The sequence below is a fragment of the Camelus bactrianus genome, chromosome 14 (genome assembly GCF_048773025.1).
Source record: "Camelus bactrianus isolate YW-2024 breed Bactrian camel chromosome 14, ASM4877302v1, whole genome shotgun sequence".
In the NCBI taxonomy this organism is placed as follows: Eukaryota; Metazoa; Chordata; class Mammalia; order Artiodactyla; family Camelidae; genus Camelus; species Camelus bactrianus.
The window spans coordinates 58,386,156-58,408,843 of record NC_133552.1 but is presented as its reverse complement, the minus strand read 5'-3'; the positions used below and the strand labels follow the sequence as shown (position 1 = coordinate 58,408,843).

At 41.3% G+C, this 22,688-nt stretch overlaps 1 protein-coding gene across 4 annotated transcripts in view; it reads left to right on the top strand.

The window, feature by feature from the left end:
• Positions 1–22,688, top strand: part of ABCC4 (ATP binding cassette subfamily C member 4 (PEL blood group)) — a 190,080-nt gene that overhangs the window by 119,637 nt on the left and 47,755 nt on the right. For all 4 annotated transcript variants that reach the window (XM_010959689.3, XM_045520173.2, XM_074378420.1 and 1 more), the window contains one exon: positions 9,927–10,006. In XM_010959689.3, coding sequence (XP_010957991.1) covers positions 9,927–10,006 — 80 coding nt within the window. The remainder of the gene's footprint in view (positions 1–9,926; positions 10,007–22,688) is intronic.

Genomic DNA, 22,688 nt, shown 5'->3' with positions numbered 1-22,688 from the left:
GCAGAGAGGAATATTTCAAAACAAAACAAAACAAAAACAAAAAGGTCATTAGAGTTGTGAGCTGTGCCAGAAAAAGTCAAGAAGAATGAGGTTGGAGGGAAAGTTGGCTGTTGGTTTCAGAAAGTCGAGGACAGGGAGTGACAAAGACAGAAGCTGCCTGGAAGGGATGTGTGGGGTATTTGAATGGGTCCTGATTCCGTGTGAGGAAGTGACAATGGTTTGGCTAAGAAGTAATGTGTCTTCTTATCCTTTATGACTGCCAAGACAAGGGGGACGGTATAGCTCAGTGGTAGAGTGCATGCTTATCATGCACAAGGTCCTGGGTTCAATCCTAGTAAAAGAAAACCTAATAACCACCTCCCACCCACCCCCTACCAAAAAAACAAAACAGAAACAACCAAACTGATGAGACATGTAGAATTGTCCCTCTTAGAGCAGTATTTCCAGTTCTTACAGTTTATATCTGAATTTTGTAAGAAGCAATACAGTGGTGGATACAGTAATACAGTGGCTTTTTTCATGGTGGTGTTCTTTTCTGGGCTCTTTTCCCCAACAGAGGTCCATGCACTTAACACAGCCCAGCCAGATTTGTGAAACATCCGTTGGCAGTTCCCAGATACTAAAATGATGCGCTGGAGATAAACTGCTGAGCAGATTTGGGTGTGGGTTGTTCTGTCTCCCGCTCATCTTCAGTCACTTTACATAGGGCTGCTTGTGGGAAGGACCATTGTCTTCAAGTCTGGTCACGTTCTCACCCCAGATGTTTGGTTGTCCTATTTCTTAGCACTGTGTGCACTTGTGTGTGCACTGGAGATGGGCGGGGCTGATTGCGCTCGCTGAATGGTGACTTCCTGATCCTTGCCTTTGTGGAAGTGTGAATTCTCTGCTCAGATCATCCCTTTATTAACAGGTGTTGCTGCAGCCCTCTCTGAGGGAACACGTTCCCCAGGCAAGACCGCTCCATGTTCTAACCCCCCACCCCCCAGTGCTCGTTCTGAGAGATACGAGAGAGATGTTTCACCTTGGAGGGCAGGCTGTGTGCACTGGGTCAGGAAAAAAGTCCTTCTCGGGGACAGAGTGGTGCACTCCTGGCAGGAGGTCTCAGCTGGTAGGTGGTGTTCTGAACTCTCCAAATCGGCAGTTCTTCCCTGGCCCTCATCCCTCTGGGGCCACCCCACAGTGGGCACGCTCCGTGGCTTTCATCACCCCCGCAGTGTTGCGGAGGCACTGAGAGATTTCTCTGTATTGCTGACCACTGGTCTGTCCATAACTGATCTTACAAGAGCCATGAGCCTGCATGCCAGCCTGTGCCACAGATCCAGGGATAAAGGAAGTAGCCTGGTTTAGTTTGCCTACTTTTCCCCCAATGCTTAGGAATAGCGATTCCTTCCTGTGTCAAAGCATTGATGGTGGCTGCCCCAGAGTGGTTTCCTGGGGCAGTTTGTGAGGTTGTATCCACTCCTTCAAGGTCAGTCCTTTCCCATCACAATGGGTGACGCCGATGGCCCTGGATCACAGGACAGGCGAAGGCCTGGCATGAGGTGGCTCTCAAGCCCCTGGATTTTCCCACTCATTTATGCTTTTGTTAGACCATCCGTCCTCATTCATTCTTTCAGTCATTTGTTTGCTTGTTTATCTATTCACTCAACATTCAATAACTTACGTAATTTAATTTTGAGGTGGCGTTATCTTAAATACTTTATGATTAGCCAAGAGAGAATTCCTGTAACTCCTTGAACTCTTTTAATATTCAAAGTTCTCAGCCTCCAGTGGAGCTGACATTAGCCAATCAGAAGGGGCCCAGGCTGGTTTGGCCATCACTGTTCATACCAGCTTAACACCAGCCCTGCCTGGGATTTTTATTGGCTCACCCTTATTAGAAGCTATTCAATGATGTGTCCAGTGAAATAATTACTTGGCATAGATGTGTTAACATAAATTTTCTTTGTCTCTGTAACACTGGATGCAAAGTCCCAGCTTGGCTACTTCACAAGTAACTCAAGTTTCCTTGAGTTAATTTCTTCCTGGCTCTTAGCCTCAGTTGCCTCTCCTGTACAATGGGGACAACATCTCACTTATGATGTGCACGCAGTGTGTGGCACATCCTCACGGCTCAGAAGGTGGTGGTGGTGGTCCAGAAACCAAGCATGAGTGAAGCAGAAGGACCACAGGACAAGATCCCGCCCAGGTGTCTGGTGTGTAGCACTGGCCCGCTGGCCAGTCTGCGCTCACAGACGCTGAGACCAGATTGGTCCTCAGAACTGGCTGTTTTCTGGGGAGCTCCCCCCCTTTCTCTAGCCTGTGTAGGATGTGTGATATGTCCCTTCATCCTCGCTCCTTCCAGCACCCCCCTCAGGATGTCCTCCTCACAACCGTGGCTTTGAAGAGAGAAGTCAGACCTCGTTCTGACCACAGGGAATTTTCAGCAGAGGCCCCTCCATGCTGCACCCTTGTCCACTCCCGTTCTCACCTGGTCTCTCCTTAGGTCCTGCCCTTTCCATCAGCTCGGCAAATATTTGTCCTCCCGTGGCCCTGTCCCACCTCTTAGTCCTCACAGGTGTGTTGTTCCTCCTGCTTGGACAAACTCCACTCTCCATCACTCCATCCTCTTCCCTCCTTCCAAGTGCTCAAGCTCTGTTTCCTCCATGAAAACTTGTCAGCCTAACCCTGGAAGTCACACCTTCTGGTGGCACCCACTGCTGCCGTTGCTCTGTCATTGTCACCTGCCTCCTGTGTGCTTCCGGCATTCTGGCCCCTGAATCTGCTGTGTCCCCTCCTGGGTATCCTGTTAACCTGCACCAACATTAGATTACAGATTCCCCCATAGACACTGAATACCAAATGTAAAATCCAAATTGCAAGCCCTGACGAGGGGTTAAAGACGCTTTCCCTGATTGGCAAGCAGGGCAAAGGGTACCAAGTAAGGCGATGTTGTGACCCAGAGGAAGGAAGACTTGAAGCTGAATGTGGACGGTGGATGGTGAGATCACTGTCTGTCTTCAAGGCATTCGGGTTTTTACAAGTCACGTTGCTTGGACAGTACCCCCTGGTATCTTTAGGTGGGGAAGGAAAATGAGAAAAATCTCATTCAAGATTTCAGACAAGGAAAGAGTACACGCATCCTTTTGAAACGCATTTCCTCTGATCTCTCATGTCACGTGGTGAAACCTTGGAACTACTGTTTGCAATACGTCTTAATTATATGAAAAGGCAAGAGACTGCTAGGCTTTGAACAGAGGGTGTAATTATTCTAGAAAGGCCTTCTTTCACATTGCTGGGGGAAAACCTGCCACCACTGTCCAGCGGTGTATCCCTTAGGCTAGTCCACCTGTGGTTTCCCCCTGCTCTGTCTGCCATTAAACTGGTGCCGCTAGAGCCAGCAGAAGACACGCCTGGGACCTGTCCCCAAGTTCAAGTTCTGGTGTTGGTTGGCGTGTAAGCAGGCAGGTGCGGTAGGCATAGGAAACCAGCATCTTCATGTGTGTTTATCCCACATACGCTGTGTCAGGGAAGCTGGGCCCTTTCAGAGCTGTCTGTAGGGGACAGTAGGCCTCTTCCTCAGGATGGGGTCAAGCTCCCCCTCTCCGGCCTCAGTACCTCGGTACAGCATCTCTGCACGCGGCCCGCTGAGCTGAGGCGCAGCAGATTCACGTAGAGACTGGGCTGAAGGGTGCGAGGCCTCTGCACGAGGTACCTGTGAGCAAGTGAAACTAGACTAAGCACAAAGGGAAAGGTTAGAATTTATTTTATGACCCAGATTCTATTGTTATTTCCCAGGAATTGTTAATGGGGTATGCCGGTGACAGTGTGACAGTTCATGTTACAACAAGAATTTCCCTAGGTCGGAGAGCAACAGCCAACCAAAAATGACTGCGTGAAATGTCAGTAGGGACTGAGATTTGGAAACAGGTCATTTATTTACAGCAGAAGGGCTTATTTCGTGGATTCACTCACATTGTACTCAAGTGCCTTCTGTGTGTGAGGCAGTGTTCCAGGCACTGGGGTAACAGCCGTGAGCGAAACAGATAAAACCCCTGCTCTGATAATGTCAGTATTCTGATTTAATTTGGGTGAATAAAAAGGAGACCAGTGGTCATTGTCTCCTGGAAACTAAGAATGGAATTCAAAAGGGTAATAATTACACATGTAGTAAGACAAGGTTAACTTAAAGGTTCTTGAGACAGAAGGAACGTCACCAGAAACATTCAGTTTCTTCCTTGTTACTCAAAGGGTGGCTGCTCGGCTAGCATCTGCATCGCCCGAGGGTTGTTAGGAATCCAGAATTTCAGAGACTGCACCCAAGCTCTTGAGAGTGTACATTTTAACCAGATCTCTCTGAGATTTGCGTCCAGATTATAGTTTAGAAGCACTGTTTTGTGCATGTTGGGCTATTTCTGATTGAACTTCACTCTATCTGATGGAGCCCTTCACGTCCTGGTAATTTCACCCTCGTGTTTACAACCTGCAGAAGACAAGAGTGTAGGCAGACTCCGCAGTGACCAGAATTAATCTTTCCAGCCATGTCCCCAATTGTCATGTAACAAGATGGCCACTGAGTGGGTTCCATGTCTTACAGTCTCTCTTCATTAAGAGCCACTTTTAAAATGTTCATTTCATAGATTTGCTGTGTTTTTGTTAAGAGTCCATCTGCACAGGTTTCCCATCTTAAATTTAAAAAGTTGGAAAGTCAGTAAGTTTATAATGTTTTATTATTAAATCCGTTTGAGCACAACCCTGCCCCGCCCGGTACTTTGCATTTTGTTATTGATAGTGTGTGAAGTGTGGTCCCTGCTTACTCAGGGTGTATAATCTAGATGTGAAGTCTGACTAATATACGTGGAAAGTAGTTAAACCACAAAATAGATTATATTGTGATGTGTTCTGAGAATATAGACTCCAGGTGTAATCTGGAAGCTCACTGAAACCATCTTTCTTATAGAAAGTGTCTGAAAAACTGTGTCTTTAAACATGAAAGTTGCTCATGTCTTTGCTGAGGGTGTATTGTCCTGTTTTAGACCCTGCTTGTTTGCCGGATCTCCTTAGTCCTCAGCACTAAAATGAGGATGGAGGTTGGAGGCAGGCTCTGGGCGTGTAAACTATTAGTTTAAAACAACCAGTGACACTCTAAATATTAGTTATATAGGTCATCAAGAAAATATGTAGTCCTCTTGAAAATGGTTAGTTTTTTTTTAATTTAACATTCTTTTATTGAGTTATAGTCATTTTACAATGTTGTGTTAAATTCCAGTGTAGAGCACAGTTTTTCAGTTATACATGAACATACGTATATTCATTGTCACTTTTTTCACTGTGAGCTACCACAAGATCTTGTGTATATTTCCCTGTGCTGTACAGTATAATCTTGTTTATCTACTCTGCATATGCCTGCCAGTATCTACAAATTTTGAACTCCCAGTCTGTCCCTTCCCACCCACCTCCCCCTTAGCAACCACAAGTTTGTATTCTATGTCTATGAGTCTGTTGCTGTTTTATATTTATGTTCTTTTTTTCTTTTTTTTGATTCCACATATGAGCAATCTCGTATGGTATTTTTCTTTCTCTTTCTGGCTTACTTCACTTAGGATGACATTCTCCAGGGACATCCACGTTGCTGCAAATGGCGTTAGGTTGTCGTTTTTTATGGCTGAATAGTATTCGAAAATGGTTAGTTTTTTGTTACAAGTTCTACCACTTCCCAACTAGTTTTAGTAAACAAGTCTCTTGTGATTGTTGGGTTGCTAGGGGCAGAATCTAGTTAGTTAGAATCCGTGTTAACAGTTCAGATGAGGAGGGCTGGATCGGAAGGAAGTGGGCATCGTGTGGAGCTGGAGCAGTGCTAACTTTGCTGGGAACTGGGTCCTTGTGGTACCCAGGGCCATTGCCCCAGGGCTCTTGGCCTCTCATCTCTGCTGGGTGAGGTGGGTCTGCTCCACTTCCCTTCTTCTCTTGTGGCCTCGATGTTCTTAAGAAGGGAAATTGAATAGCTTGATGGAGAATCAGTGGGTTAGCTCCCCCTGGGAACTTGTGGTCACTTAGCTGCGGCCAGGGCTATAGACGATTCCTGAGAGGGCAGCACTGTTATTCCAAGTGTGTCCAATAAAGATAAGGAAGTTCAAGTGCATGCCAGATTCCTGGAGCTACATTTATCAGCAAGAGTCTCAAGGAGGTAAAAGGGCTAAGGCAGAGATTTGGATACATGGGGCAAGGATTGAGGGACTTTTTTGGTGCATGCATAGAAGAGAGAGGAGATTTGGGATGCATAAGCAAATACGAAATCTTTGTAATGAACAGTGAGCAGAGTTTAGAAAGAGAACCAGAAGAAGAAAAAATGGTCAATGGCACTATCCTTAGGAAAAAAAAACTTAAGTGGCACAACAGATATTTATTGCAGGAAGCTGCCCTGACAAGTGAGGTTTCCGTGCCTTCACTCTCTGCTGTGTGGACATCCCACGATGGCTTGGCAGTAGCACCCACCCCAGTATGAAATACTATTACATCACCCTGAGCAAGGTTCGACCTTGTCTCCTTTGTCATGGGAACTTGGTCTGCAAAGGGATTTGAACATTTCTGTTAGCTGCCAAACCCTTTCTTGAAATGCTGTCTCTGTGAACAGCCAGATGCATGTAAGGGGCTCTGTTTGGGAGGGTTGGGTGTAAGGGAGACAGATGGAGTGTCTGGTCCTCCACTTCTCTTCTGCCTCATTCTCCAAGGCACTTCTTTTGAATGTCAGATGGTTCACAGGACGAAGTTTGGAAGCTACTGGCCCTGGTGACCCTTCATGCCCCTTAAAGCTCTAAAATCCCAGGATCATGTGACTGACACCTTGCACACTTGTCCTCCTTTACAATTTAGAAACTGCCTGTATGAGCGTGATCTCTTTTATCCTCATGATCATCTTCCTTTCACAGATAAGGGATTTGCGGATCAGTGGAGGCTCTTTTTATTTTATTTTATTTTGTTTTTTAAATAAGCTGCTGGGACATAAATCCCACTTCTCATCAGGACAGTCCTCCCCACCCCTCCACACTCCACTGGATTCAGAGCCTGGCCTGGGCCCTGCACTCTGCAGAGTGGCTTCTGATTCTCTGCAGGGCTGTCAAACCAATAGCCAATTCTTAACAAAAGGATTAATTTCTAGAACCACCTTAGATACATATAAAGAAATTCAGAAGATCAGATCACCTACAAAACACATCTGCTCTGCTGTTACCGTCATGGTCACTTGTTGTGTGGCCTGATCCAGGGATTTGTTTTTTTCCTCCCCCGCTGGTGCCAAAGACCATTTCTGGGATAAAGGATGGGGCTCAAAGAGACACGCTGCAACACGAGTAAACCTCAAAAACTGTAGGCTCTACATAATACATTACAGACTTGATTCATGCTTGTTCAGGTTATTTTCTACTTGTGACTTGACAGATACGCCACACTGAACATCTTTGATGTGCTCATTAACTCCTGGGGATACATTCCTAGAAATGGAATTTCTGGGTCAGAAGAGTTGCACTCTTAGAGTTGTTTACATAAGCAGTACAGATGGGAGCGACGTCGATTTTCATTGTAACCATGTCCAAAGTGTGATCTGGGCAACAGAATATTCCTTGATTGGCTATGCTTTGTGATTGGCTATGCAGGATGGGTAGGTGGTGATACCTCTTTGCCCCAAGGAAATCAAGCATTACCTGGGGCATTAATATTAATCCTGGGCACCAGGCATTAACTAAGACTGGCCATCTAAGTCTGGGCAAGAGATAGTGGCCAAGATAGGACACCGTGTCTTATGAGGGATCATTGAGGCACCAAGGAGTAGTCGCTGGAAAGGATATGATTCACTTTCTTCAAGTATTTGGAAGCCTGTCATATCAAGAGAAATTAGTTATACTTTGTGTGGTTATAAGGGCAGAATAAACAGCAGAAGTTGGATGTTCCATTCAGTTTAAAGTAAGAATGCCTTGTCTAACAGTCTGAAAATGGATTGGGTTCCCCCTGTTCGCCATGAACCCCCTTCCCTCTGTGTCCCTGGAGATATCACAGCAGGGGCCATGTGTTATTTGGATGAAGAGACATGCCATGTGTGAAGGGAATTGTTCATACGGCGTTCATCTGGAGACCTTTGAGGAAACTTTCAGACTTCAAGGCTGTGAACTTGAAATCACAGCTCTGATTGCAGCATAGTCAATCCAAAAGCTAGATGCAACATTCTGCAAACCCACCATTATTTTCCTTATTTTGCCATTGCTACTTTTGAGGAGTTATGATATGACAAGGTGGGCCACAGAATCCACAAGAATGTGTAAAAAGTCACCCAACTGATTTTAATGTTCTCAATGCACAGCTGGTTAAGTAAAACCCAGCCTCTTGCCTTTCACATCTCGGTCTGGAAGATAACAGAAAAGGCATGACCTGGGAATTTGGAAGAAATGCAGAATCTCTAGCTCCCCTGTAACTTTACTGAATCAGAATCTGAATTTTAACATTGCCCGTCCTGCAGGGCCTGGCCGACTCTCCCAGGTGATCTGCTGCATTACCTCTCACCTTGGTGCTTTGAGCACCTGTTAACTCACCTGGGTTGTGACTGGGTTCTTTCACATGCGTGAGCCCATTTAATCCTGAGAATCACCCTCTAAAGCAGGCATGCTTAGAGGCTCATGAAAATTGTCACTGGGCCTTCCAAAGGCATCACTAGAACTCAGTTTCTGGAGTCTGTACTTCCTAAGCCTGGGCCGGGAGAAGTGAGGCCCAGCCTGTAATGGCCTGGTCTGGCGTGGCCGAGAGCGGAAGCCCTCAGTCTCTCCAGCTCCTGGCTGGGACACACCCTGTGCTTCCGGCCAGCCAGGCGCCCTGTGGACGACCTCAGAGCCAGCACCTCCGGGCAGTGCAAACTCAGCCCCAGCCTCTGGTCGCTCAGGGTCTGGTTGTAGACGAATGTGAAGGGCCTGGGGAGGAAGTCACCTGAGACAGAGTCAGGAAGCGTAGGCAGAGGTCCCCCATCTCACCTGCAGGCCGCCTTCCTGAAGCCTCAGTTACAAAAGAAGTTCAGGGTCCCTAACACATTCTCACGAGTGTGTATGTGGGTGTTTGTGTACATATACTTTCTTTGACTTAAATCATTAAAAAGACTACATTCTTAATAGAACTTAAAAATAATAGAACTCAAGAGATTTAATTTCTATTAGTCCTCATGTTCCAGTTCAGCACCCTTTAGGATACACTGTCTTCATGGATTCTGAGAAGGGAAATAAAATCAGTGATGATAAATGATACTAAGTTGTAATTCTGTTTTCCTGCCTACATCCCTCTGGCCTTGGATGCTTACGCATGAGTCGTGAGTTGTTCACGCCCGGTGCACCTCTGGTGGTAACAACTTAATGACTGGTAGTAAACACACGACTTGGAAATTGAAGGAATCCAAAGTTTCCTGAAATGTGAGGTGCTGTGCACCATCCTTGTGGTTAAAAAATTGCCCAGACGTTATAATTACATTTATTTTAAAAGTATCATTTATCAAGATAAAAAATGCAAAATTGGGGGTACAGTTAGGATGTATTTATGTATTTTGCAGTTTATATACCAGTTTAGCACTTTGAAGTCTTAGGTCGGATGGATCTGAAAGGAGGAAATATTCTAAAATTCATCAATTCTCCTGGATACTGCCACAAAATATTCCACACACCCCCCCTTTTTTTTAAATTTAAAGATCAGTACCACGTTTCAGCTCCCCTACCACTGCCGTTTGGTGGTGTTTTTGTTTCTTTTTAAGTATCATCCTATTTTCTCTTCCTTTACCACTGATACCGTTTTATTTCATATGAATCGTAATATATTAAATATATATGCCTGTAAAATATTGTTTTAATTTGTTCATGAATTGTTTCTCTTAAAGGGACTACCTGGGGAAGTTAGTAATTTCTCATATCCTGTTGTTGCAGGAAGAATTTTAAATCGTTTCTCCAAAGACATTGGGCACATGGATGACTTGCTGCCCCTGACGTTTCTAGACTTCATCCAGGTAACGTAACCATCGTGTCAGGGTTCTCACAGGGAAAAGCAAAGTGCCTATTTTTCAAGGCCTTTTCACGGGGGTTGAGGGTGGGCCTTGCAGCTTGGCGCTGTGTCATGTTATCTTAAGCAAAAGGCCGTGTTTGTAAAAGAAAGGTGCGGTTGTGGTTGGGAGGCTGAGTTCCCGTGAGTAATGCCTGGTGGAGGCGTGGCTACACAGTCATGTCAAGGTTGGTTCGAAGCAGGGACATGCTTGGTAAGTGGTTCTCCCTCTGCCTTCCAGGTATCTGGCCTGGATTCCCTTCACTGTGAGCACATTTCATACTGTAGAAACAATCACCTCTCACGGAAAGATAGCCGAGATTAACTAAATTATGCATTGTATTACCACAAAGGACAAATATTTACTGCACCTTTTTTTTTTTTTTTTTTTTTTGGATAAAGCCAGGTGTGGTTACTTACAAAGAAAAGATTAGTAATAATAAGGTGAAAATAATACTTGAACAAGGACAATAGAGAGCAGTTATTGAGGATAAAAAGCCTTTAAAGGCAAGTTCGTTTAAGCCAATAATTTGAGTTTGGGATCAAAGTCATCTCAGAAAATGTTTTGTTTTTGTAGGCAGCTTTTCTTTTCACACGTTGATGCTCCAAGTCTTAAGGTGTCTTTTAAGAAAACCAACAACCCCACAGTAATACCTTCTATCCAGCCTTTGTTTTCTCTGTGAACTTGAGGTTCTGAAAAATGTGAGTGCCCCGTCTCTCAGCTCCTCTTGAAGGATCCTTGCTCACGTGGGATGTTTTTTCCCTTGTTGAATTCTACTTTTCAGTGATTTAGGCTGCGGGGACTTTCTTCTTCATTTCCAAGCGTTTATTTTGGAAATGAAATGCATTTGTGAAAAGCTGCACATATTCTCAAGTCCCAGTTGCTGTTGCTAAAGCTTCATGAGTTTGAACCTTTGTCACCTTCCATAGGTGCCAGTTTATAGCAGTCTAATCATGAACTCGTTCGAAGGCCAGGAAAAGGAAAGGCTGGAGTTGGAGTGTCCACTTTCGGTTACATCCTGTAGCTACCTGCCCCCAGTTTTTTGTTTTAGTGCTCAAATGATCTTTAAGTCAAGACTTAGGGTCACTTATGAAGCCATTGTTATAAAAGGAGCCAAAAACATATATTTTGGAACCTTAGCTATGTGAGAAAAATCAGTAGTAAGCCTGAAATGATTCTAGGCATTCCTGTCAGTCACACACAAATGTCCCAATGACTATCTGACTGCAAACAGCATAGCTAATGGGCAAAGGCATCTCTGTTTACCGATGTGCAGTAAGCGGAGTCTCAGAGGAAAAGGACTCTTACTATCTTACTACTAAGATGTCTGATTGTTTTTTTTCCCTTCACTTCTACAGACTTATTTTATAAATGTGTCCTCCTGGGCGTAGCTACGTAATTTATCCCCAGAAGCAATCTTTCAATAAAGCAGTGTCATGTTTTGACAGTGACTGTTGATTTCTTTGAGGTTTTGTGAGTGGTTCTGTTTCTTTGCTCCTGCAAGCTCGGCCAACGTTCGGCTTTTCCAAAGCTGGCTGGCCAGCTGTGTGCTTCGCACATGGTTAGTTTAGTCCTCATAATCCGAACCTGTCACAGATTTTTGCATGATGCACAGTAGGACAGGGATAGATGCTACCTGATTCTGGTGTAAAACATTGTCAGTACCGTGAGAAGAGAACTCTGGTCTCGCTGTTTTTCTCTTTGTCCTCAGAGACAAGGGGCTAACTTAATCTTGATGAGACTTTTCATTGTTGAATATGAGTAGTCCCAATTAGCTGATTCCCCCCACCCCCAATCTAATAGCGTTCGTAAATCTCAGTGTTATTGTCTTCAAGAAAGGAGTTTTTGTATAAAGGATGACTCAGTTATCAATTATGATAAAGATCTATTGTCACTTGTTTTGTTTGCAGGTGTCTTTAATAAAGCTTCCCTAATCCCTTCAGGAAGAAATATTTTCTCCTTTTAAAGATAGTATTAGCTGAATATAAAGGCTCTGATCCCTGCCATTGTTGTTCATTCTTTGAGGGACATTTCCCGACATTCATTTTTTAAATGGTTGTCAGGAGGAATCAAGTGAAACTTCATAAACAATACAGTGACTGGTTCATCTTACTTTGTGCGCGGAGGCCTTTCTTCAGAGGATTTGCATTCGATGAGTGGGCTTTTGCAGAGGTATCGCTGGGACCATTTTGAAGTGTTGGGGTCTGTTGCTGTATTAGCCAGTGAAGATTTTTATTAAAGCCGCAGAAATGATTTTAACCTGTCCTCAAAAGCCAACAAAAACCCAAATGTAAATTGATTTTTTTTTTTTTAAGTTGGATGGGATTCTGTAACGATGAAAACAACCTGGTGGTGATCTGGGACTCTTAATGGAATCATGTAAACTTAAAATAAACACTCTTATGGTAAGCACATAGAATGAAAACTAATTTTCCAAATCAAATACATTATATTCAATTCATTTTCCCCAATCAACCAAATGTTTAAAACCTGTTAGTTATAACAGCAATCTTCTGGAAATTAATTAGAAGCCTATTAGCTCTGCTAGCTGAGCCGAATGAAGTAGTTTGCTTGTTACATTTCTAAATAGGCTCCTGAATTAAAGCGCAGCAAGGTCAAAATGACACTTAGCTTGGCTCACCTTATGGTTTCGTTTAAGACATGGATCGATCGATCGATCGATTGATTGATGAGGTGGTTTAGTCCTTTGTAGGAAATTTTATCCACTTTGACTTAATCCTCTAATTTAAAAAGTCGGGTCAGAGCATACAGGTATCCTGAATATTATCTTTGCAAACAATAGCACCATCTCAAGTGCATGGGAATCTGAAATGGAAGTGATGTTCCGGTCTCTTGTATCGCCCATCAACTGTCTAAAGAGTTTTGTTAGCCCCTTTCAGAGTTGAGGTTGAGGTTTCCTGTCTGCCTTTGTATTTGGTGTTCTTAGTAAAACCTGCTGCTGACATCGGTTTTAATATCTCTCATCTGATTCTTCGGATAAGCATCTAATGACCAGCTGTACTCAAGGAAGTTGATGGAACTTGGGTCCTTCTAAATCTAACACTTGAGTTTAGGAAGGTTTGGGAATTTCCCTGTCAAGAAGTTTCCCTTGCTGGAGATTGTGGTCCATCCTGATCCACAAATCTTGGCAGAATTTATAGTAACAAAAAGAATGCACATCAAAATTCAAAGCTTAGGAATGTTTATGAATAGGGAGTTAAGATTTCCACTTAACAATGTTCAAACTAACATTGACATTAAAAATTTTTTTCTTACTGAAGATAAGCATATGATCATACTTTTCAGGAGAATTAAAGTCAAATAGATAGAGAAAAAGTATAATTATATTTATCCATGTAAACTTTTCAATCCGGAGCCTCCATGTTTGATTACTTTTTCTGTGAGACAATGATAGTTTTGTTGGTTTTGTAAGAGTTCAGAATCATGGACCATTGGGTTAGAACTTACTTTTGTTACCAATTAAGTCTGATGCTGAGGAATGGAGGAAAGGGAGCTGAGGACAGGGCCCTCTTTCTGTGTCACAGGCTAGAGCAGGGGCACTTGGAGGAAGCCAGGCTGAAGTCAGGGGCAGACTGTATTACTCCAGTAACAAATTGACTGAGATAAGAAAATTCTGCTTGAAGTGTCAGCCAATTTGCTGGCCAGGTGGTGAGTTCTATTCTGGATGAAATGGGAGACCACCACAGCATTTTAAGCACAGGAGGGACATAATGCTGAAAAAAAAAAAGTGTGTTTGACACTTTTGATAGGGTTATTAAAAAATTGTTTTGAATCACCAGTATTTGCGTAGTCCGTTAAAGGGAAGGCTCAGGGCTGAATTCTGTGTTATCCACTCACCCATAGCACAGCTTCATAAACTGAGGCAGATCAGTACTTAGGTCTTCTATCATTGATCTCCTGGAAACTGTACTTAGTCCGCGGACAGAAGTGGTTCTCTGCAGTCTTCTCCTTCCCCTCCCACATGTTAGGGCAGTGGCTTCCAGACACCAGTTGGCATCTAGCTGAGTTAAAGTGAAGAAATAAGGATGATGTAGGATTTTTTTTTTTTTTTTTTTTTTTTTTGCGAGGCTGAATTTACTCAGTCTTTTTGTTTCTTAATTTTGTAAATACACTCAAGAGGCTCTTACCCAGGTATTTTAAAGTCAGCACATAAGGTGAACGTCTTTGTAGTCCAGGTTACCTAGCTAACATCCTAGCTAACGTATAGTGACTGCTTCTTGGGTGCCAAGCCTCGTTTTAAATTTTTATAATCTCTCATTTCATCTTCCCTGGCAACCCCATGAGGTACATACAGTTGTTGTGCTGGTTTCAGAGATGAGGGAAACGAGGCCCAGAGAAGTTATGTCATTTGTCCGGGGTCACACAGCTAGTGAGTGATTAGTTGGAGATATTTATGTTACATTTCTGAGTTGTATTCTTTATGCCCTTGAGGGAGATGAAGATTGCCCGTGTTTTGATTGGAGGATTCTTAATGAGGGTAGCCCCAAGTGGAGTCTCTAGTAATATTTATATTTAAATTATTTGTCATCAGGTGCCTGTACCTCGTCCCCAAGTCATAGAAGTGTTCATAAATATGATCCCATGGTATTTGTGATCTAAACCTTTTTGAAATTGTGGTCCTGGACTTTTATTTATTTTATTTTGTCTTTTGAATTAAAGATAGACAAACCTCCTTACTTACCTTCTCCAAAAATTCTGTTAGAAATTTTTGCTGATTTGTAAAATCCCATAGTTTGGGAACTACTATTTTCAAGAACCTTCCTTGACTTTGTGATAAGCCTGGTCTTCAACTTGAGTATCAGAGAAGTTGTGATTGTTTTTGAGGCGTGAGTATCAGAAAGGTCAGGAAGTAGAGGGCACTCTGTTTACACAAATTTTCACGCACATTTGTTTGGACTGTGGCGTAAGTGGCTCTGTGGTAATACTATGTAAACAAGGAAGAATTAGCTGTGTCGAGAGCAAATTCGCAAATACTTGGGTTTTGTTTAAAACTAGAAACTTTACACTAAAACTTTATGAACAAGTGATTCAACATTCAACTAATACTAGTAATTGTAAATGTCCCCTTTATAGAGAAAATGGCATGTTTATACTTTTAACAAGTTAAATTATTAAATATTATTGTTAAAAATATATAAACTGCATGTAATCTATCATCCTATGGGGGAAAAAAAACCTTTGTGGCTTAATTGAACTGAATACCCAAGTAGCAGTTGAAATTTTGACTTCTCTGATAAACTATCAACAAAGGATCTGAACAATCTGTTGTTAGGGATCTGAACACCCAACTCCATGACTTTGTACTGTGGACAATAACGTTCTTTTCACTGAAGTTAGGAATTCAGATATATTTGATTTCAGACAGCAGAGCTCAGTGCTTTATCATTAGTGTGTGTGTATTAATGTGCACATGTGTAGACACAAATATACACACACACACCCTCAAGGAGCAAGCGCTTTGTTGATATGTAACCCTTTCAAAGCAAGTAGCTTGATGCACATCTTACTTTAAACTGTAAAGCAAAGAAAATAATGTTTGTGGCTGGTGCATATGGTTTGTGCAAGGCTCTACGTGAATCAAGGTCTATATTTTAGACAGCCTTGAGGACTTGCCTAGGAATTTGTATTTGAACATTTAGAGAGTTTGCCCCATCCAGGGCCTTTGAGCAGGAAACCAATCACCTGTGTGGTGTTTCTCTTTAAATATGTTATCTTTCCTCGTTTGTGAATTTCCCTGAAAATCAGTAAGGCCCCTAATCTGGTGTGTGTTGTACACACGTGGGACTTGCCCCCAAATTGTTTTCAGATTTCTGTCTCCTCTTTGTGGTCACCTAAACAAGTCTTTGTGGCAAGACTTCCTCTTCCCTGCTTGCTGGTCCAGCCGGCATCTGCTGTGGCATCTCAGGATGGGACAACAGGCCACCTCGTTCTGAGATGGGCTTCGCTGAGTATCACTGGGGTTTTTGACTCTGCTTCCCCCATTTTACTTCCTTGGACAGCAGTGCCAGGGCCCCAGGTTTACTGGAAACCTGATTGTGTTTCATGACCCTGAATCATTCCCTGAAGCTTTCCATTTTCAGGAGATTTATTGGTGAAGCCAGTGATACTAATGGCATTGCTAATATCATAGCTGGGTCTCATTTGAGTGAAGCTGAACATTGAGGCATTAACTGGAAACTTGTCCTTGAATCTTATCATCTGAACTGATAAACTAGGAATGCCAGGTAGAAGAGTTGTTTGGCAAGCTGAATGCTCTGGAAAGACTTTAAAAAAAGAAAAAAACTTCACTTAAAAAAACTAATTAGGTATTGATGAGACAACATATGTATAGGGGTGAGGGATGAATTGGAAAAATATAGAGGGTCCTGTGCAGAGAGCTTCACAAGTCTTAGAGGTTGTAGATGATGTATCATGGGTGTGATTTATACAAGAAAAATTCTGACACTTGTATCTGCTTTAAAATTAAACCAAAACTTTTTTGGGTGGTGAAGGGTGTGGGTTAGGTTTATCTATGTACTGAATTACTTTACTACTAATTAATTAATTAATGAAGGTACTGGGGATTGAACCCAGGACCTCATGCATGCTAGGCATGCATTCTACCACTGAGCTGTACATTCCTCCCTGAAACCAAAACTTATTTATTTTAGAGCTGGTCAACCACTTCAGATTGTAGCAGTCATAAGGGGGCATCTTCCAGAACCCAGCCAGGGGAGACTGGTGATGGCTTCCTGGTGATTCCTGAATCTCATGCAGGGATGGAGGGGGCACAAATGATGGGAAGTCCAGGAGAGTGTACGTTGTTGGCAGGGAGGACATAGTGTAGATTAGCTGGAGTGTGAAGTTTGAGATCAAATATCAGGTGAGATAAAGGTAGACAGGGTTGCAGAGAGGGCTGAGGGGTAGATCACATCATGTTTTATGTCTCAAGCACAGGAATTTGTATTTAGAGTGCCAGGTAGAAGTCTACAGAGAGGAAGAAGATATTACCAGCGCAGGGTTTTGCCAATGTAGAAAAGACAGGAAGAGGCACTGGTTTAGCCAAGTTTTTATTTGAGACAGTCAAGTCATGATGCCAGGTATTGCTGATGAAAACCCTGGATTCTGAATATGATCCACACTGCAGGACAGTCCATCCCCCCAGGTGATGTCATTCATAAGCCCATATTCCAATAGAGGGGCACTCACGAGTTTCTACCCCATCATGGACACAGGCTCTTAACAGCTACGAGATATGTTGCCGGTCCACATTAGAGTTGCTGGCCAGACTGGAGCTGTTTGCCGTTCAAACAGAAGAAGGAAGGCAGGGTATAACAAAGTGAATTTATGTAGTCTATTTAGTGTAAGTCCACCTACAGATGATAGAGTCTTGAAAATGGTTTTTCTCAGTGTTCTTGGTTCTCTAGGAAAAACTTCATGTTTAGTTAAGGTTGAGTGTGCTCCTGTAAATGATTATTTACGATGTAAGAGATTTAAATGGTGAATTGGGGAGTCCTGTCGTCTCCCTTTCCAAGTTTGAATCCTCCGTCTCCCTCTTACTGCCTCTGCCCCACCAAGCCACACTATCTGTATCAGTAAAATAGAGAACTTTACAAGGTTTGTTGGAAGACAAACGTATTTTAATGAGATTCTTTACATAACTAATCTAACTGCATGTTAAACACTAAATAGTTTTGAGTTAATTTTAAAGTACTGCATATATTTTTAAGTAGGAAAGAGTTTCATAATGGCATTGTGTTGCATTAAAGTAATTGTCACAGACAGTTTTCATAAACATTACCACATGAGTCTGTATCACAGAGATTCTAGGTTTGTAATCCATGAAGATTTTACCGGACACTTGCCCACGTAGACTCAACAGGAAAAAAAAAACAGTTGTTTTCGAAAGAAACCGTTGAGCACTAAATATTTCACATTCATATAATGTTCATACATTTTGCCAAGGCCCCAGATAACATTTAGTAATGAGTCTCAATTATCCCAGAATTCTTGCAATTATAACCACTGCTTCCCAGAAGTCTTCCTAGTAGTAAAACAAGTGAAAATGAAGGTAAGATGTGGAAGTTTAGATTTAGGTTCATTAATTTAAAAAAATTGGGATTGCCCTGAGCATACAGACTTACACACAGCAAAATGCTGTAATTTATTGAAGAAGACTGAGCAAAACCTTTCCTTCCCCACACACCCCGATCCACCCAAAAAAAAAAAAAAAAAAATCAACGGCTTGACTGAGCTTAAATAACTGACTTTTCACATCCTTTCATGGACACAAAGGGCTAATCCTAAGGCTACTTGAGCCACCAATGCTGACAGTGGTGGGGACCACCATGGAACGTGTCATTCCCTCCTCACCACACACAAAACACATCGACTGCAGCTTTATGAAGTGAGAACGCCCAAGAAAAAGAAAATGTGAAGGAGGTGTCCACAGTCATTTCTTTCTAGAGAGGGGAGCACTAAAGAAAAAGCTGCTGCATCTGGATATTGAGAACAAAGCAAGCCTGAGACTGGGGCATAATAGGCTGGGTCACTTGCTTTCATAGAAGCAAAAGAGTGGAACTGCCTTTACTTGTCTCAGTACCACTGACCCTTGCATTTCATTGTGTAGAGATGTCAGGGAAAGTGTGTAGAAAGCATTCCAGCCTCTTTGACTGAACAATGACTTTGTCATTTTGAGATTTCTATGGTGTGTTGACCCCTTCCCCTACCCCCGCCCTCGAATCCCTGGTGGACAAAAGAGATTGTTAGTCAGGCTGCCTTGCCCTGGTTTGAAAGATCTCTGTTTTACAGAATCTTTAAAAGTAAACCCATCCATTTTAACTGAAGCACAGCGTTTTCACGCCTTTAAAATCAACAAAAGTGTTTTAGTCGGGGCATTTGCTAGGATGGAATATTCCTTGAAAATGCTAGTCCCAGAGATCAAGATTCATACACACTGCCAAGTTAAAGAGGGTTTTCTTGTTAATAGAAAGGAGAATTGATGATAAGGGTTACTGGAAATATTTACAAACACTTGACCTTCGGGGCTTTGAGATCAGGGTTATATGAGTCAAACAAGCCCCCTCATAGGCTCCTTTTACCTTTTTCTTTCTTTTTTTAATGAAAGATGGGATGGTCGGTTTTTTTCCATCGTGATAGTTAGCACACTTAGGAAGCAGCACAGTCAACATCAGCCTGGTGACAGTTAATCACCGGAGACCTTCCCAGGCTGCCAACCAGTGTTCCAATTTGTCTGTCCCAGCATGTGTGCTGCAATGATAATGTTTATAGTTTAACATGAAGTTAATTAAGACCTAAAGAAAATAAAATTAGGATCTCATTTTTGTTAAGCCTGGCAGTGTTGTGTAGCGCGTAGAACTTTGTTATCGCACTCTTGGATGATGTCCACTGCTAAACAGTAGTGGCCATTCAGGGTACTTTGTCTCCTTGCTGTCTTGTACACTTTAGGAATGATAAAAGGGACAGTTGTTACTAGGCAGAGGAAAATGGCCAAATATTTGCTTTCGTTGAGGGCATTTATTGTGTCTATAAACTCTTCTTTATTGCATTTGTTCAATTTTATCTACCCAATGAATTTTCTTGATAAGATTAAGAACAAAGTGTGAGCTGGCAAACTTGCTTCAGTTTTAGGAAAATCTTGCAGGTGCTATTTTATGTGTGGATATATTTCTTGGTATCTGAGTTATGCAGGGCTCATAAAAAGACATCGGGAATGTTTCCATTTTGTGGTGGTCAGTTTTTTACATTTTGTTTTTTATTAAAGTTTAGTTGATTTACAGTGTTAGTTTCAGGGGTACAACAAAAACAAAGATTCGGTTTTTAAATATACATACATTTATATATATTGTTTTCTGATTCTTTTTAATTATATGTTGTTATAGGAAATTGAATATGGTTCCCAGTGCTCTGTAGTAGGGACTTTTTGCTTATCTATCATATATATGGTAATGTGTATCTATTAATCTTCAACTCCTGATTTATCCCTCCCCTTCTCTTTCCCCTTTGGTAACATAGTTTGTTTTCTATGTCTGTGAATCTATTTTTGGTTTGAAAATAAGGTTTGTAGCATTTCTTTTTAGATTCCACATGTAAGTGATGTTTTTCTCTGAGTTACTTCACTGTAAATATGGTAATCTCTAGATCCATCCATGATGCTGCAAATGGCAATATTTTTAGTTTCATTCTGGTGATCAGGTTATATGTCAATTTGGCCAGACTGCATTCTCTAGTTATTGAATCTGCGTGTTGCTGTGTAAGTGTTTTGTAGATGTGATTACAGTGCATAATCAGTTGACTTTAAATAAGGAAGATTATCCTAGATAGTCCAGGTGGGCCTGATTCAGTCAGTTGAAAGGCTTTAAGAGCTAAGATGTCCCTGAAGAAAAAGAAATTCTTTCTGTGGATAGCAGCATCAGCTCCTGCCCAAGAATTATAGCCTTTTCTTTGTAACAGCCAGCCCTATGGATTTTGGACTTGCCTAACCAAGTTTGATAGTAAAATATTATCCTTTCTATGTTCTTAGATTTAGTTTGTTGATAATGTTTATTGTTCTTAAGAGAGTTTGTAGTTTTTCTTTCTTTTAATGTCTTTGTCTTGTTTTTATATCATAATAATGCTGGACTTCAATTCTGTGGAGGGATTTGGTGAAACTTTTTTGTACCATCTACTTATGAAGTCCTCTGGGTTTGAAGTCTTTTCTCTGGGAAATAAAAATTATGGATTCAAATTCTTAAATTTATGGAGTTATTCAGATTTTCTATTTTTTTTATTACGTCAGATCTTTGTATGTTCTTTTTCAAGAAATTTGTCCTTTGCATTAAAATTCTTAAATGTTTCAGCACAATGTTTATCTTCTTTTTAATGCCTGTGGTATCTCTTGTGTTATCCTCATTTAATTCCCAATTGTGATTTTTCCCTCTTTTTTTTTTTTTTTTTCTTTTTTTCTTTTTTAACACTTTATTGGTACTTTCAAAGAACCAAGCTTTGGGTTTGTTCATTTTCCTCCTTGGATGTTAGTTTTCTATTTCATTAATGTTTACTTTTTAATTTTCACTCTTCTCCATAGTTTAGTTTAATATACTGGTAATATTTTTAAAATTATTTTAAAATGGATTTTAAGACCCTTGGCGCTTAGCCTTTTTTAAAAATAAGGCTTTTTGTTGTTGTTGTTGTTGTTGTTGTTGTTGTTGTTGTTGTTGTTGTTGTTGTTGTTGTTGTTGTTAGAGTAGTTTTTAGTCCACTAAAAAATCAAGAGGAAGGTACAGAGATTTCCCATGTATTCTCCGTAGCCTTAAAAAACAGTTCTTAATGCTATAAACTTACCTCTAAGCACAGCTTTAGTTTCATCCCTCAAATTTTAGTATTTGTAAATTTTCATTTTCTTTTATGTCAAAATACTTTCTAATTTTATTATAATTTTGAATTAGATATTTTGAGGTGTCGTATTAAACATTCAATCACAGTGATATTCCAGTTATCTTTTTGTGGTTGATTTCTTGTTTAATCAGCTTAGGTCAGAACACATTCTGTATAATTTCTTCAGATTGAAGTTTGTTGATAACTTGCTTTATAGTATAGCATATATGCAGTCGAAAAGGGCATCTTACGTTAATTACTGACTGCAGCATTGTGTATTTCTTAATTAGGCCAAGTGTCTCAGTGCTTCTAAAATCTTTTATATCTCTATTTTTTTATCTGCCTGCCCTATCAGTTATTGAGGTACATGGGTTTAAATCTCCTAGTATGAGTAATGGCATTGCCTGTTTCTACTGAATTCTGTCAGATTGTGCTTTATGTATATGTTTTGGAGTGATACTACTGGGTTTATAGAAATTGAGATTTTCTTTAATGTCTTCTAGATATATTGACCCTTTTTTCTTACAAAATATTTTCCTTTAGTTCTAGGACTCCTTCCTAACTTCATGTTTGTAGTTGTGTAGATAGATAATCCCTGCTTTCTTTTGGTTAATGTTTTACTGGGGTACCATTTTCAGCATTTCATTTAGACTTTTATGTGCTGTTATTTTTAAGGTGTGTCATTTAAACATAGCAAGCAGATGGACCCCTGTCTTGAATTTAAAAATGAGCTTGAACACTGAAAAAAGGTAGAAAGGAAGCTAATAAACAATGAGATAACATGGAACACCAAGGAAGGAAGTACTGCACTACATTTCCCTAATGCTTGGTTAATAAATTGTAAACCAAACCCACCATTCACTCTTCAGTGGAGTTGGATGATACAACTGAAGGATACATAGGTCCCAGAGATGGTGTGGATGTGAAAAAATCTGAAGCAGCCAAGTGAAACACAAAAGGCACAATTAGTGTATCCCAAGGAAAGAACACATTCAGAAAATCTTAGGGTTTGTACAGAGTTTGTGGAGTGTCTCGTACACATAAGACACACCCACGTTCACTTAGCTGTGTCAGCTGAGTGGGTGAGGTCACAATAAACAGAGGTAATATAGGAGTGATCTGGGAACCAGAGTTGATCTCTGAACTCCAAGGACTTGCAAGCTTATCAGCTTACACCTCCAGACTCAATACTAATCCTAGGTTGGTATTAATTTTAGGAACTTACATTTAAGAGCCTTCCCTATTTTTCCCTTTTATTCTTTTTATCCTATAA